Below are 17,442 nucleotides of genomic sequence, written 5' to 3'. Positions count from 1 at the left end.
CTGAAGTTTTTCCACCAACTTCAGCCTCAAAGTCCAATATGACTCTTGATGGTTGAAAACAGAAACGGCTGCAGGTTAGTTTGTATCATCTTTCATGTACAGAGCACAGTTCAACCTCTGTTTGTCAAATTAATCCATCTATTCAAAGATAAGAAATTCTAGAAAGTATTGCTTTGTCAGAATGCCACTGTGCAAAGTAATTTCTAGATTGTATCTGGAAGATGGTCGAGGTGGGATTGGTGTAGTTTCTGGATCCATAGTCCAGTAGTTCTCCTTGGATGAAACATTGTGCTGTGAACAGCCACATTTCATGCCCAGAAAAAACTAAAACATCTCATGTATGAAGTGGCAAAGGGACAAAAAGAGCAGCAATTTCCCCACTACGCTTCTCTCTTCATGAAATTCAGTTTTAAATAAAGATTCATGTGTTTAAACATGTTGAGGGGAAGCTCCATGTCTGTGGCTGGTAATTATCCTTGAATGGTTAGAAATACTTTTTTCTGGGTATCACTACAAGCGCCAAAAGCACAACCAGTTTTAGGTCCTTGGTTTATGTCATCTGAACTTAAAAGCTGGCAGGAAATTCCTCTGGTATTTCCATTTTGTTCCCACTCATTTCTAAAGTATCTATGAGGCATAGAACGTAAACACTGAACCACATCTTTGCCTGTAAACTATGATTTGTGTTGACACTGGGCTGAGTGTGTCCGAATGAGTCATGTTGTTAGAATAAGATAATTGTTAGCAAATAAATTGCTTCCTGTTGTGTTGCTGGTTCATGTTCAAATTTATTTATCCATCTCTGGCTTCAGACACTCCTCTTGAGCTGATTTATTAAGAAGGTTTATGCTCCCTAAAAGCAACACCTGTGAAGTTTCGTGGCGTCTCCTCCGATCTTGTGCATCGGTTAGCTCATCTCTAAACAGGTTGGATTCTGTTTAGACATTACCGACCCCGCGCACCTGACACATTTCCTCTGGGAACAGGGTATTTATTTAGATTGCAGTCTGGACTGCCTGATACCTTCCAAAAGTACGACCATCTGCTCCTCATTTGCCGCTCGAGGGCTCACGGGCTGAAACACGGGTCCGGACAGGAGGGAAATGCGAGATCCTCAACAAGAGTCATGGTTTTATCTCCGGCGGACTCCAGATTGAATCATGAAACACTTCTTTTGTGATAACTCTGTTTAGATGGGTTGTAATGTTGTCTCAGAGCCTTTTAAACCAATTGTGAACTTTCCTAATTCCCCCTAAATGATTGGAAAGCACTTGCTTCAGCAGACCCTATCTGCCCAGTTGAGGCTATTACCAATTGCCTGCTTAAGATGGCAGACTCCCTTGCGGCAGAAGGTGAATGTAAGCTCCTGCTCAGGCCAAAGCATCCTTTAGTGCTCCTGGAGTTAGAGCCAGGAAGATTAACATATCAGGAGTAATCCGACTCGGCCCACAAGCACAACTATGGAGGAGGAGGAGCAACAGTTTGAGGGGGGGAGAGGCAAGCAGAGGCATCAGAAAGAAGCTCTCTGCTCCACTTAGAGTAACCACGCTCTCCCTCCTCACCCTAACCCATCCTCTCAACCCGACAGAGTTCCCCCCCGGGAGGACAACAGAGGACCTGCTGCTGGAAAAGAGGGTAAGATGTGCATTGTCCTTCCATCAGTGAAGACAAAGTGCTCTGAGGGAACACGAGTCCTTCAACAGATGGGATAAAAGTTAAGACATCTGTGGGATCTGTTTATTGCATGCCACTGCACCTCAGCTCTGCTCTCCCCTTCTGTTTTAGGTTAAAGGCTTTTCTTTTTTGCAAAACAGAAGAGCAAGAAGTTCTGCGCGAAGAGACATGTTGACGGGCGTTTTCTGAACCGAAGCCTACAGTCCCTTCAAGCTCTTTTCCCTCCCCACCTTCTTCTTCTTTTGAATGGATCAATCTGGGTGCCACAAAGAGCATGCTTACATTCAGAGGAATGTTGATTTTGATCTGCACCACTCAGAAGAGTTCAATGGAAAAGCAAATATGATCAAAGAATAAGACATCCTGGACCTGAATCAAGTCAGGACACCTCCTGTACTCGCAAGGCGAAGGAGTTGTGACACAATTCATGGGAAAAGAGAAGGACTCCTGCCACCTATGCTCCTCACCTGTGATGAAGATGGACGTACCCAGTCAGCACTTGCCTGAGGAGGTCAGCTGAAGCCGACGCCACGCAGCTAAGTCTGGATTAGCAGGCCGAACGGTAAGGACAGCGCACATCTTCTTTTGCTAGTTTAAGCTGGCAGCTTAAGTGGGAAGGCGTTAGGTGCTGCTGACAGAGATGCCTCTCTAAGTGCCTGAGTGGCAGAAAACACACGTTGGATTATCTGTATCAACAAGCGGCCCTCGCTGCAACCGCATGACAGCGGTGCGCAGCAGCTGGGTTGGCACGAAATGTTTGCAGAGTAGTGGCCACTGACTATAAGGGGGCATGCCACCAAGCTGGAGCAAGCACAAAACCCCCCCCAAAAAAGTAGATGGTTATTGTAATTATTTCACTCCCAGTAAGCAGACACGTTTGTTTTTCAGAAATGAAAAATTAGTTTTTTTTCTGTCACTCAACCAATGTGGTGGTGGTGTGCCTCATTTTCATGCATAGTTGGTTTCCGATTGCTCCTTGCAAAGGCATTCAGTCCTCCACTCATTTTCTTTTACAGAGCTGCAGCTTTATTAGTTTATTACGTGGATTGAGATAATAAAATATTATATGTGCTGTAAAAAACAGTGAAGCCTCTTGGATTATTTTTATCAGAGTGATGATCCACTTTGCACTAAGCCCATATCATACATACAGATTACGCTGTATCTAGCTGTGCCCCAAGAGGCCTGATCGAGGTTAAGCCTAAAGTCAACTGAGGCGTTCAACTTTCATAACCTGACAAATCTGATTGTGGCAGGAGGGAGCTAAAGCGTGAGATCAACGACACACCAGCAGATTCTCCTTCCCCAAAGGTCTGCTTTCCAGAACAACTGTACCGTCTTAACCCCAAAGTTAAATTAGGTGTTTAAGAGCTTTCATTAAACAAATGTTCTCAAAGAGTAAATATAGGTGGTTATTATAGGAAGAATAAGCACGACATGATAACCACAGCACAAATCAGACAAGATAAGAAGGGAAACGGCATCTGAGGTTGTTCTGACCGGAACCACAATATTAACACCAAGCATGAACCGGTTACCACTACGGTACATCACGGTTTTTAAATTATTACTGTATGCTGTTCTTTTTATAAAGGAAGCTTCTAGACTTTTCCCTTGCTTACCAGAAGAGTAAAGTAGATGAATCCCGTTCATCACTGTTAAATTAATGCTCCTTTAAAACTACAGCTGGTTTGCAAAGTTAGGGTTCGTTAAACCTGTGACTCTGAAAAGAGCAGAAAAGCAGGAAGATACAACATTCTGCACAATGAGCACTCAAAAGCTTTTACTTTATGATTATTTTTAATTAAGTCTGTGTATCAAAGAAAAATCAACAAATCCAACCTATAAACATAGTTATAACTGAAGTAACCAATATGGTAGCAATAGGAATATTTGAAATAAAAGCAGTGAGATCATCTCGATTGGCATTCAATAAACAGATGGAATCATTTTAGGAGCATCATGACTTTGCTGATTTTTTGCTACTACTAGGTATATTTCTAAAGAGATGAATTTGCCTCCACATTTCAAGACAAGGACACTCTGGGAACCTTCTTTCAACCAGCTGACCAGCAGTGTCCAGCAATAAGAAGGGTAGAGGAAAACCGGCATCACTTTTTCTCTTTTAAAAGACAAGCTTTAAAAATACTTTTTTCCCCTATGTTCTTCATTTAATAATTAAATGTGAGGAAAATTTTAATTGTGTTTTAAAATGAAACATAGGAAATGGAAGTTTCTTCATGTATTACTGAGAGAATGCAAATCCTTAACTCAGATTAACTCAGAAAAGATAAATCAACATTTTCCCAATCAAACTTTTTCACTCATTAGCCACTCTGGTATCTGCTTAAAGTCTTGCTCTCTCTCGCTGTCCGGATATATAGTGTGCTTTTAAATTACTTTTTAGATCTCTGTGCTTCTTTGGATTTCTCTTTCTAACTGCCAGTTATGGTGAAAGTCGATAGAGTCTTTTCATGCAGACACACTATCCACAAAGTGTTTATGTGAAGAACACGGTCCTTCAGTTTTCTATCGGCTGGTTATTCAAACTGAATTCCAGTCAAAAGCCAACTTCTTGGTGCACCTCTATTTTAAACCATGACTGTGGTGGCAGAATATTTGAGCAGTTTTGTAAAAAAAAAAAAAAACTTATTAAAACCTCACTACACCTTAATATCGACAACCAGTCAATGATTAGTTTTTAAAAATGACCATGCAGTACCACTCTTCTGAATCCTGGGACGATTACAGCACTACATATAGCATTATATTAATTTCTTTCCATTGCTTTTGCTCAGATTTGAAAGTGGAGTTCATAGAGTGGCAGATGGCCACCGAACCTTCCGCGGCAGAAACATCGGCCTGTTTAACAAGGGTTTAGAGTCGATGCTGTTGTGCTAAAAGAGGATCTGGCGTGGACAGATTAAGGTCCAGAATAGCAGCTCAGGGACTCTTCTTTAGAAAGTAGCCCACATAACATCAATCTCTGCCACACAAATAGTGCTGAGGCAAGATTGTTTCTAATCCAGCTGTCATGAAACTTTCTCTTTATCCGTTAGATATGTACACTTTTTTTTTGTAAATCAACACTTTTTCTAATTAAAGGAATTAAATGTGCACACAGTGCCACCTGGACAGCAGCAGGATCAGTAGCAGTGCCCTGTACAAGGCTGTTTGTCAACTATTAATCCGTATTCATCCATCCACAAACTTACATTTTTTTAAGCCACCAAGTAGAAAAACACAAGAATGTGTGAAATGTGTGTAAAATTGTGTCCTAAGTAATGAACAGCAGCTCTCACACTAACAAGTTCCAGGCTTTATTTTAATGATCCTTTGGTTGTTGTGTGACAGAGCTCTAGTCAATTGATGTGGCTGCGCAAATAAATTGCAAGGCATTTTTTTTACCTAACTTTTTTTTATTTCATCAGGAAGAACAAATGCTGGTAGGACAACAAGTCCTGCTTCAGATCACCCAATTTATGTCGCAACCGTTTTTGAGCGCCAAAGCGACAGATTCGACTCGCAAAGGTTGTCGCTTTTCTCCTCCTCATTACTCTGACATTCGAGGCGGGTTTTAGAGGAAGAGGCGCCTGTTCTCTCTCAGAGCATGCTGGCCTAACCCTCGAGTTTGAGGTGTCAGATGGATTAGCACTGACACACACACACACGCGCGCGCACGCACATACACAGAGGCACCAACACTGGAGCCAGGTGTTTGTCCACGTGACTACAGATAAACCCGGCAGGCATTAGTGCTAATCCCGCACTGATCTTTGGAATATGTCCCTATTACCTTCTCCCGGCACTGTCCCCGGCCCTCCTGATGCTCACTTAAGAGAGGAAAACACAAGACTAGGCCTCTATGGGGCTCCATAAGAAAGTTGTTTCCCTGCAACAACCCAGTAGGCGCCTTCGCCACTGTTTGTTATGCTGCTGTTTTCTTTCCAGCGCAGGTATTTACAGGGTGTGTTCAGTGCAGTGCAGAAGCAGCTGGCCGCATGGGTGGAGCAGGGCATTCATGTTCTGTAGGTAGATGCCCCGGTTGTGCAGTGGCATAAATATATGTACACACAAACACAAAAAGTCAGGCCCGAGGGGGGTTCTTAATATCAAAAGGCAGTGGTATTATGCAATCTGGATAATCTAGTGTTGGGTGATGTTGCTGTAGGAACATGAAAGCAGAGATGGGAACTCTGGTGAACACCGCAGGGTTGGAAAGTTTATCTGTGCATGTCTGCGTCAGATGATCTGAGAAAAGTGAAACCACGCCACGGCAGTGTGTGCGTGTTTATGGCATGTGTGTGAGTTACTGAGAGACAGAACAGGCTGTATTTAGGGAGTCTATAGGAAGAAATGCTGGAGTAGTGAGGCACAAAAAGCTGGTATCTGCACAAAGAAGCTCTTCATTCAGTTCGTCTGTGATCTCTCCAGTGTTGGTCCAGATCCAAGCCGGCAGACAAGAAACCCCCCCGTCTGCTGGTGTTAACCACTGATGTAACCTATGCCCACTTTGACAGTTCTCCGCTTCATCTTCGATTGGCCGTGGCATTGTGTCGAGTTTCTCCCTCTGGCAGCAGCAGGAAGGAAGGATGCGAGTGCCATGGCGCTGTAATTACATTACTGTCGGCTTAGCCGCACCACGGCCACTGACCCAATTATTTCTTGAACACGTCAATTTTATTGTGTCATTTGAGATAATACAATCTTTGAGTAGAAACAAGAACTCGGTTGATGTTTGAGGACTGGCCTACAACTGCATATTGCTTGCGTTGATGCATGCATAATGCCTCCGGGATGGTTTTGAACATTCTTGAACACATTAATTTTCATCTGACTTAAACCTGATTGGAAATCTGTCAAGAGGAAGATGAGACACTTGAATCAACAGGCAGATGTTAAAGTAACCCGTCTTAATCCATTGACATGTCAATGCTGGTTAAAACCTCCGATTTCTTTTGTCACCCTTTTGAGATGGGGCATGCTCTCCTGTTTCAGCTGGTGGTGATCCACATTTTTTAACTTTACGCAACGGGGTTACACCTCAACTGTTACACTTTAAGGCCTAGTACGCCTGTAGCAGAGTCTTTATAAAAAACGAATAGTCTTGCCACACCGTTTAAGAAATATTTTACACACAGGATCCGTTTCAGAAAAGTTTTCATCCACATGAACCCGCACAAAAAGCTCTGAGCATTGTTTTAAAAATGCCAAACCTATAGGGGGCAGTGTAGAGCAAATTTAAGACATGTCAGCCAATCAGAAAACAAACACAACCTCTTGTTAGGAATTAAAAATGGCTCCAGGAGGTTCATTTGTATAGACAGGTTTATAGGTTGAATTACTTTTACATACTTTATAAAGTTAATAAAACACAAGACAATGTCAACTGGGAATCGTATGCAAGCAAGTATGCACACTGGCGCATTATTTGTCAGACTGTCATGCAGGGATCCCAAATCTCCATTTTCAAATGTACACAACAAATGCAGAGTTTTCTCAAGTCATCACTTTGGTCACAGTTTTAACAAATAATCATTTTTAGTTATATTAAATTGACTTTTTGTGTGGATAAAAGGCCAAAACACAAAGTGTATTTGTTTTCTCAGATAGCTGACCGCGCATAGACGAGACCTAAAAACACCCAAAGACTGGACAGTAACTAACGGTTACAGTTTTAATAGAAAAGTGTATATACCTGAATCTCGCTTCAACGTACAACCAGGTGTTGACTACAAATACTGAGTGAGTGGTTCTGGTATGACAGGCACCCTAGATACGATGGAATAGATAGGATGAGACTGATGAAGTAGATAGATCCTGCAAAGAAACAACTCTTTATTAAGTATCAAATGATAATGGCACAAAGCAAATATTTCCTGATAAACAGGTGAAAATTTTCTTGATCTTTTGACACCTCATACTGTGCGGCGCCCTGGGCAAAGCCACATATTGTACTGTGCTGTACATGGGCATACTTTCTATAGGTCAACATTTCAGGTGCCGATTCTTAATAAAAGTTGTGATATTGAAGGCGTTAGGCTTCCTTGGCTGGAATCAGCTCGTTTGTTCGTGAATGGAGGATTTTCTGAGTTTGTTTTGGGCCTTGCACCTTAAATCGCCCTCTGTTCCGGCACAGCAGCGTGCAGGGGCACATCGCCACGTGATGCTTTTGTGAAGAGCCAGACATGTTGAGGATGTGTGGGAGCTGGTCGAGTTGTCTTTGCAGCTCATCTGTACTTTTATGTCTCTTTTTGAGGATGGGTTTTCCTTCTGGTGAAAAGTCCTCGGGGGTTCCACTGTATCCTCTGCGTTACTCTGCCTCTCCGTTTGCATGGTGTCTTTCCATTTCAATTCAAAAGAAAACACCAATGCCCCCTCTCCCCACTTCTCCTTCCTCCCTATCAGTATCCGTGTATTTATGTCCTCAGCGGTAAAGGCCAGAGGTAGATATTAAATGTCTGAGCTGATTAATTTTCCGTGACCGTCCGAGCAAGCTGCCGAATGCTCCCTGGCACTTTTATTGCTGGCAATCGACTGCAGATGTGACTAATGTGTTTCTGAGTGGAGCAATTATGACAATCAAAGCGTCTTCAGGGGACGTGAGATCAGCGTTCGGCGGCTCGGCTTCGTCCAGTGTCAGCCACTGACACGCCGGAGGCCTCATCTCCTCTTGACGAGGTAATTGTTTTATCGAGATGAGCCGCCGAGTTAACGAGCTGAGGACACTGACGCATCGCTGCGGTGTGAAACGGCTAACTCCCGGGGATGAGTAATCGCCCCAAACTGACCTATTAATAGAAGAAGCAAACAGTGATCTCATTCTGGGCCGTTCATCATAACAAACTGACTCTATTACTATTGACAATTTATCACTCTGAACAGGAGGCAAGGGGATTTTTCTGAACGTTTCTGCAGTGGGCAGGCTTTAAATGAGGAACCTGAGAAAAAAAAACAAAAAAAAAAACAGAAGATGGATGGAGATAGAATGCATGGTAGGACAAGAAATTGAATAGAGGAAGAACCAAAAGAAAAAACAACAGTACAGGAGAGGAAATAAGGAAGTAGGAACACAAAGAAGAAAGGTAGGAGACAAGAAAGAAAAGAAAGAATGAAGTATTACATAAAATATAGAAATAAAGGGTGTTAGAATACAAAGGAAAGAAGAAGGGACATGACAAAACAATGAAAGGAGTTAGCACAAAAAAGATGTTAAAGTAAAGGAAGTAGGGAAAAGGACGGAAAAGCGGACAGAAGAAAGGTAAATATGATGCAAAGAGGGACAAGAAAGGAAGTTAAGAGCAAAAAAAGAAAGATGGAAGGTCACAACGAAGGGAGCTAGGAGATGAAGAAAAACAGGGCTGGAAGAATGTTTAAAAAGAATGAAAAGTGAAGAACATAAGGGGGTAGGAAGAAATTAGAAAAACATAAGGGAGATGGAGAAATGAAGGAAGGAATAAAAGAAACTGCCGTACACAGAGGAAGCACACAAAGGAGGACAATATTTTACACAATTTGATAGGGAATAAAGTCTGGAAAAAAGGTATTTCCGTCTTTATCCAGGCAGGAAAAATATTGGAATCCAGTTTCACGGTGCAAAGGAACCTTGTTTGGTTTTTCATGTTATATCTAGTTTAAGTTGTTGGTGTTACTTTAAGTTTTATTTAAATGGTTAAGTTGATTGAGAGCAAATTCTCATTTTCAGCAATGGCCTGTTAAAAAAAGAAAACCCATTAAATTACATAAGACAGAAAAGTTTTGGGTTTTTTTTAATTGCGCTAAACCAGCAGAAACATGGAACATCAGTTGATCTTGTTTGGTGATCAGAATGAGCAGTAAGGAGTAGATGTCATACGTATCCAAGGGCTGCTGCTCCACGCCTGATTTACATAGACTGGACATTAAACGAGGTTGTTGGGCGACATGTTTGACTGTCAAATGAATAGTATTGCGCAGAGACTTCTCAGCATCTCAGACCTATATGGAATTATGATTGACGAGTCGAGCTTAAACTGATAGGACTACTGGTTCATGTTTACATGGCGTTTATCCTTCGGTCGCTCAAGCATGGAGTTTGTTTGTTTGTGCCGTCCAAAACCCTCACATTCAGTGGTTTCTATAATTTGCCCACAGCTCGTTAAAAACAAAAAAAATAAATAAAAAAAACTTGAAATGCATAAGCCCTCTTTTTATTGTACTCTGATTTACAGATCATATTCATGCTGTATTTTCATTCCTGTAGTGGACCAGGCGGCAGAAATATGTGGCTTTCTCCCCTTCACTGTAAACAACCCAGCAGCCTGTACGTATACGCTACAGGCTCCAGTCTGGCAAAACGCTTTGCGAGACTGGTCTGGATTTGCTTTTAAGTCTCTGCCAGCGTACCATTTCCGAATCCGAGGAAATGCTTTGCTCACTTGTCACACGACATGAAAAATACAACAAAATGTCTTGAATACCAGAAAGAGGGCTTGAGGGGGGGGAACGTGAGGCTGGATTACTCTAAATTGAGTTTTTGTGGCGGCTGTGGCGGGAGGGAGGGCTGGGCCCTCCGTGATAATGGGATCTAGGCAAACACATGTTCGTAAGGGCTTCATCAGACACTACTTAGCAAATAGGTGTGGCCAAGAGATTCCTGTAATGGCAGGAATGTGTTTGCTCTCTTTAAAGAAACATTCAAATAAATTAAAGAAGTTTATATTGTCATCCAAGCAGTGAAACGGTGAAAAATCCACCCAGATGGCGTAAGTTTGACGAGGCAAACTTGAAACACAAACTGCATTCTTAGAGGCCAGGAAGTTACAAGACAGCATATTTGATTATTATCAAAAAGTTTCTGAAAAACTTAGAAAAGTTGAGGGAAACACATTAAAGAGATTCAAAATTCAGATTGTTCTGTTCTGACTCACTCATGAGGAAGCCTGCCGACTTGATAAAGTCATGCAGACAGTTGTGGACACCCTCCACAAAATGGATAAGTCATTGCTAAAACATCTGTCTGAATGCATCCATATTAATGGAAAGATTAGTTGAAGTGTCAGAAAAAGGTGCACCAGTAAAACAGATAAATACAGCTTGAGAGCCACTTCGAGAGTTTGGGAGAGGTTCTCAAGGCATGGAGTCAGACATATCCGGAACATGACTAACTGCTGCTTGGTGGTCCAAAGCCTCCTAATCATAAGAAAGTAAATTTTGCATGCCGCTTGTCCACCAGGGTTTCCGCAGTGCATTATACGCCTGGCGGGCCACCAGGCTTTACTTGCCCCCCATTAGGCTAAGTGTTGTTTGTTCATTTTAAATAGGGTTTTTATACACCAATGACAGTAAAGACGGATTAAGCTAGGTATAAAGTTTACACACTGAACTGGGCGGGAAGGGATGCACACCAATTGCACTGTCCCTTCACCTTCATATCATGATGGCTGCTTGTGCATCTCTGTACTTATGTAATTTTTAAAATTTTATAAACAAAAACATGGTGGGCTGCCTTAGCATCCCTACCATTGGGCTTGACATGTTTTGTGGGGGGAAACTCTGTCAACTTTATCATGTCAGTGCAGACATCTACCAGGAAATGTTAGAACATTTCATGTTTCCCTCTGCCGTCAAGCTCTCTTGGTTGATTGATTTGATTTTCCAGCAGAACTTTGCTCCTGCAGACGCCGTCAACATCACAGAAGTTGATTGGCTGGTTTTAGATGCATCTCTGATCCAACACAGCTTAATCAAATGGTTGAATTACCTCTTCAAGATCCCATCACATTTGGCAAAGACTTGCTAACGAACCGGTCGTTTGATTCAGAGCTATTAAAGCCATCTGCCATCTTAACACCTGAGAAAAACAACATCCTGATCTCTTCCATGCTAGACTGCTGCTCATGCAACATGAGCTCCAACCATGCGTTGAGCTCCTATACTCTGCAAAACATGGGAAAGCTCTTCAGTAGATTAACACTTCTGAATAAAGATTAAATATTTTGAGATAGAAAATGTGGGGTTCTTATCTGTAAGCGTTCATCATAAAAACTGAAATACATCATACAGTTGGTAATGAATCTGCATTATATAAGAGTTTTACTTTTTAGATTGAATTGCTGAATAAAGTTACACTGATGATACTGAAGGTTTCTTGAATGTCAAAATGCACAACACTGGTGTCCAAACGTTTAACTCTAGTGGTCAAAATGTGAACATTTAAACTGGTGGTGGGCCACAAAATTCATTTATTTAAAAATATATATATAAAAAATAGTTTGTGACAGTTTTCCTGTTCAACAATAAATCATAAATCAAGAATCAATAAATCAATACATTTGTATGCCACTAAAGATCCATAACATTAAAAAGGGCTTTGGACTTTTGCCTTATTAAAAGGAAAAGAGACAATTTCCAAATTTTTGGGGGCCATCAATTATTTTCCATTTTGGCGGCCAGATTTTTTTTTCTTTTTCTTTTTTTTAAATCATCGTTGACTTGTGGTCAGGGGCCAACCAAAATCATTTCAAGGGCCACAAATGGCTCCCCATGCCACATTTTTGACATCCCTGTTCTAAAATCTCTGGCTTGATCAGTTAAAATGTTTAGAAAATATCAAATGCATTAATATGACGGAAAAATAATATTTTAATTTCAAACAAGTCTACCCTAACCCTTTCAACATCATCACAACCATTCTTTCTTACAGAACAACAGGAAGGTCACTTGTTTAACTGCCATGTGGCTGAAATGTGCTATACAAATAAACTTGATTTATTTAATTTTAAAGTATTTTTTTCTTTAAGTACTTGTGTTGCCCCCTGACGGAAGAGCACCCTAAATGCAGTCACACCATTATTTTATATACGTATCTGCTCTTCCCTCAGACAAACTGATTCGAGAATAAAAAAAGTAAATGCGTGCTAAAACAAAAGCACCGATGGAGAAAGTTACAGAAATCTAACAGCATACATGGGTTTATTTTCACATCTATGTCTGCTCTTCAAATTTGACAAACTATCTGAACTTTGTCTCTTTTCTGTTTCCATCTCTCTGCAGAGTTTCAATGCTCCCCCACGTTTTAAGATGAAGTTATGGAAAGGTGCTACTTTTGCCTTCGTGCTCTGTGCTGCAGCCCTGTCCACCTTCCTCATTAGAAACATGGCCTCCATCAGAGAGTTCAGAGTCCAAGCAAAACATCCGCGAGCATCTTCTACGTCAGAACCGTCCCCCAAATCCTCTTCAATATCTTCAGCTGAACCACGAGTACTGCCCTGGCAGACCGAAAATCTTCGCCGGAAGACGCGCTCAACAGGCAACAACATGAACTCCTTGCTATCAGAGTGTGAGAAACGCCATTTCTTTCATCTTGTTTGGTCTGGTTTAAGATAAGGAGTCATGGGAATACGTTGCCACGGTTCAGTCAGAACACTTAGTGCATGACATTTGTTTATAGAGCAGGTTTTAACATCCTAAAACAACCTCTGCACCTCATACTTCATCGACTCTCCATAAGACCTTCACAACCGTCAACAGAAGGGAATATATAGGACTTTTGCTTCGTACACCAGTTTATCAGCTAGTTGGCTTCAGGGAAAAGTAATGCTTTGTTATGCTGGTGGAGATACAGTGCAGACAGACAGTGCAAATGCAAGAAAAATAAGCAAATAAGAGTTCATCTGTTGGCACATGTAGTTCATTGTATGCAGCGACTGTAACGCCCTATCTCACTCAACCATCGGTTCTGTCAAATTCGATATTTTGAATGTTTGGTTTAAAATTACAAGGAAGTCTGATATGAGTCTCCCTTTTGTCACCTGTCAATAACACAGCTGCTGATCTTTCTCATCTCTTTTAGTTTCTGTGATGCTGCAGAGCTTTACGGAGGGAGAGCTTCAGCACGTGCTGGAAACCTTGCTGGACAGAAAGAGAAGGAGGGACCAGTCCTTTGGCATGACCCAGACTCGAAGGACTAAGAGAGCTCACAAATCCAGACCCTGCTCCCTTAGGAAGCTGGAACTAACCGTGACTGAACTCGGTCTTGGCTTCGAAAGCGACGAGACGATACAGCTGCAGTACTGCAGCGGTCAATGCGATAAAAAAAAGCTGAACTATGACCTTGTCATGAAGCACATGGTCGAAAAAGGCATTCTTGGGAGGGGTCGGAAGAACAGAGTTAGCAAAGAACCCTGCTGCCGACCCACTAAATTTGAAAAGAGCCTTGGCTACTATGGAAATAAGACCCATAACATAATAACTAATGTATCAGCAAAGAGCTGTGGGTGTGTATGACCCAAAGTAATGAACTTCTCACTTATTCAAGCTGCTCCAAGCCTCTGCTGAAAGATCCAGAAAGGGATGCATAATGGACAAACAAAGGAATATAAACACCAGCAGAGAGGAGGAAACTATGGGGGAACGTTTGTGGCGTTTCCATGGGAACCCTTTTTGACAGAGTAACTTTGAATGAATTCGTCTGTCGCCGCCAGTTGGAAGCAGATCACATGGATGGCGAGAGCCGTGTTTGGATTCCACGTAAAAACGAAAAGAAAGTGAAAATGACAGCACAAACAAATACATGTTTATATCTTTTCTATCTGTGTAGTGACACTGTAAACTATGGTGTTAACAGCAGTTTAGCAACATGAGGTTTGTTTCTTTGTAGTCATTTGTACATGTTTAGATTCAGAACGATGCGTCAGGGTGGATCGGATCATCGCTGTTACTGCACTTCATTCAAATTCCTATCAAAACTTCATAGTTGACAGACGCATCATCCCAACAAATTACTAGTCAGGCACATAAAAAAAAGAAAAACATTGAAGCCATAAAATAAAATACACGTTCATTAAAAAAAAAAAAAAGTCACTACAGCACAACTTACACAGATATATTTTTGAGATGTGTCCAAAAAGATATTCAATTGTTTCAGTCTAATAGTACTTGTATGTTTTATGTACTTATTGTTACCAATTGCAGCTTTATTACACAGGGAAAACAAAGTGTTACTTATCATTTATCAAGAAAAGAAAGAATTTTGCTTTAGTCCCTGGTACAAGACCCATAATAACTGCATTTATTGATATTGTGTAGAGTCTCTCAACATGTGTTCTTGTAAAAACTTCCTCATCTGCATTCTGAAGAACAAATCTTATACTTTCCCCTAATAATCAATCAGGCACCCCTGGTACAGATATGTACAAAATCTTTAGTGCAGTAGGATAATATCAAGGTAATATTTTCAACTTGAGTGCATTTATGACCATGCTAAGAAAATATTTATTTTGACATAAATCACATTTGGTGCAACTATTGGTGCACCTTTCTGGTAAAGCATTGTAATGCAGCACTTTGTCTTCACAGAGCTTTACCTTCAAGGAAGTGCTAAAGAGGTCATAGTAGCTTGGTTGACCAGTCCACCTAGGTTTGGATGGGTGCAGGTAATGATCAATTGGTCCAGTTTATAGACAGATCTGTCTTTGGTTATTGTAGATGTTGTGGTTCAGTTGTCTTCAGCTTCATAAGGCTGAAAATTGTGGCCTGCATGAGGGTCAACTCCAAGATGGAGGCCAATCTCTGCCTCAGAGGAGGAATTCAAGTATATTGGAGTTGGGTTTGGATGGAGTTGAGCCTCATCTGTGGTAATTTGATCACTTCTCCAGATCGTAATTTGAGGAGAGAGTACAGTCAAGAAGAAAAGCTCACCATTTGATTATCCACCTAAATCCCACCCACACCTACGCTTCATGATATACACTAGACACAGGTCTACAAGATCTGTGTTTGGAAAAACTCCTGCTCCTCCCCATTGAAAGATATCAGTTGAGGTGGTTTTGGGACGTGATCAGGATACTGCCTGAGAGCCGTGCTTGGGACGTCTTTCAGATAAATCTTACTTTGAAGAGACCCTACAGCATATCTCTCGAAGGGACCATGCATCACTTCTGTCCAAAGAGTTTTTTGGGAACCCAATAGAACATGCTAGAGAACTTAGCTGGGTAGAAGAATATCAAGATTTGCCTTCTAAATGTGTTACAGAGCTCAGATAAGCAGATGACAATGACAGGGTACATCATCTCTGACCAGTCCTTTTTGCACCCCGTCTCTAAGTGATCTAAAGTCATGGGTCCCGTCTTGTGAATTCTGTACTTCCAACAGGTTTCGACCTCATTTAGGACTGGAGATGGTCATGGCCAGGTCTGTGTTGATTTGGCTTTGGATCTCTATCGTGTTAAATGATCCTGTATGGACTCATTTTTAGTTTTCTGGCCAAGTTCACCAGAGTTTATTAAAACCACCTGGTATTTTGAAGAGTTAATCTCATGTAGTCTAGCATTCTCAGGACCTCTGAAAGAGAAACAAGCCTACAGGATCATAGATCCTCCACTGTAATTAACAGTGGCGATGATGCGCTTTCCCACATATTCATTTTGAGTGTCGGTGGCCAAAACGCTAAATATTGATGTTAGACTAGGGCGTTTCCCGACATCCTTCCCAATAAAACAGAGATGTAGATGGTGTCTGTTGCTTAGCATGGGATTTTCCCCTACTGAATAAATTTTCTCAAATTTAATGTTATATTTTCCCAACTTTTTATTTAGGTTGCGATTATGCTACTGAAATAAAGCATTTTTTATTTGTTTGGGGTTTTGTACATATCTTTAACAGGAGTGCCGACCAATATGTCTGCATCTTTACATGAGCTAGAATCATTTTCACCAAAGAAAATTTGCCAACAATTCAAAATCCATTAAACATCTCCCCTCAAGCTTAAGATAATTTAACTTGTTCAAATTGTAACCCTGGGTGAAATTTGTGACATTTTTCTCTTGAACCAGATTTAACTGATTTGCAAAGATAAAAAAAAAGGAGAAAGTGGGAACCAGATGAATGGTTTTAGGAAGAGGTAGTGGAATGTTTTCTTTTTGCTCCGAGAAGCAGAAAGCTGAAGTTTTTACCCATCTGTAAAGTGTTTTCTGACCCATGACCCACTGTACTGTACAGCCTTTCAACTGGCCCCGAACATGCCTCTGTGTTGTGTTGCTTGGTAGACTTTTAGGAGCGTAATAAGCTGTGTACATGAATAATAATGCATCCTTCTCACCTTCTGACGTCCTATTGCGGTTTGAAATAACTGCCTGAAGTACAGCTATTTTGCATATTTGTTTTTCCTCATGAGAAGGTAAAAGCGAGGGGTGCTGATGCGGTGCATCTATGTTGTAGTTTATATTGTATTTATTTCGGAAATAAATTATAGATTTTCATATTTATTAAGATTATCACACATAAAGGGGACAGCTTTTTATCATCAAGCAACTGTGCCAAAAATGTTTTATCTTACACTCTATATTGACTGCTGAATAAAGATAATTTTAAACATGTGGATGCTCATTTCTCCTTCGTTGCACATTTTCAGATCTCAGGTACTTGGGTATGTATGGTAAACAGCAAACAAACAGGTAAAGATGCAAGATGTTGATCAGAAGTTAAAAGAACCCAAAACCTGCAATGAAAGTTAAGATTTCAGACACACCGATGTATCAGATTTCAATGAATAAACCATACAGAAGATTAAAAACAGAGCAGCATTGTCCCAACACTGCATCACAATGTAAGATTCACTTTCTGAACTCATGCTTCTCAACAGCTTCACAGCCAGGGTCTTAAACAGCGCTGGTGACAAAAGCTTAAAGCGCCTGGCAGGTTGCCAGGTGGCCTGAATTACGATCTGCAGTTACAGGAAAGTGGACGGCTGTCATTTCAAATCTTTAACAGAGTAGGAACTTACTTTTT

At 41.1% G+C, this 17,442-nt stretch overlaps 1 protein-coding gene and 1 long non-coding RNA gene across 2 annotated transcripts in view; one reads left to right on the top strand and one right to left on the bottom strand.

Moving 5' to 3' along the window:
* LOC103479766 (uncharacterized) overlaps nt 1-17,442 on the bottom strand; it is a 54,571-nt gene that overhangs the window by 27,228 nt on the left and 9,901 nt on the right. The window lies entirely within an intron of this gene.
* Nucleotides 1,448-17,030, top strand: LOC103479763 (uncharacterized). The gene is made up of 4 exons (XM_008434397.3): nt 1,448-1,635; nt 1,786-2,236; nt 12,709-12,994; nt 13,508-17,030. The coding sequence occupies exons 3-4, from the start codon at nt 12,736-12,738 to the stop codon at nt 13,939-13,941; spliced, it is 693 nt and encodes a 230-aa protein (XP_008432619.2). The 5' UTR covers nt 1,448-1,635; nt 1,786-2,236; nt 12,709-12,735; the 3' UTR covers nt 13,942-17,030.

This window comes from Poecilia reticulata, chromosome 17 (assembly GCF_904066995.2).
Source record: "Poecilia reticulata chromosome 17, P_reticulata-male-v2, whole genome shotgun sequence".
Lineage (NCBI taxonomy): Eukaryota > Metazoa > Chordata > Actinopteri > Cyprinodontiformes > Poeciliidae > Poecilia > Poecilia reticulata.
The sequence above is the reverse complement of the archived record's forward strand: the minus strand, read 5'-3'. Positions and strand labels throughout refer to the sequence as shown.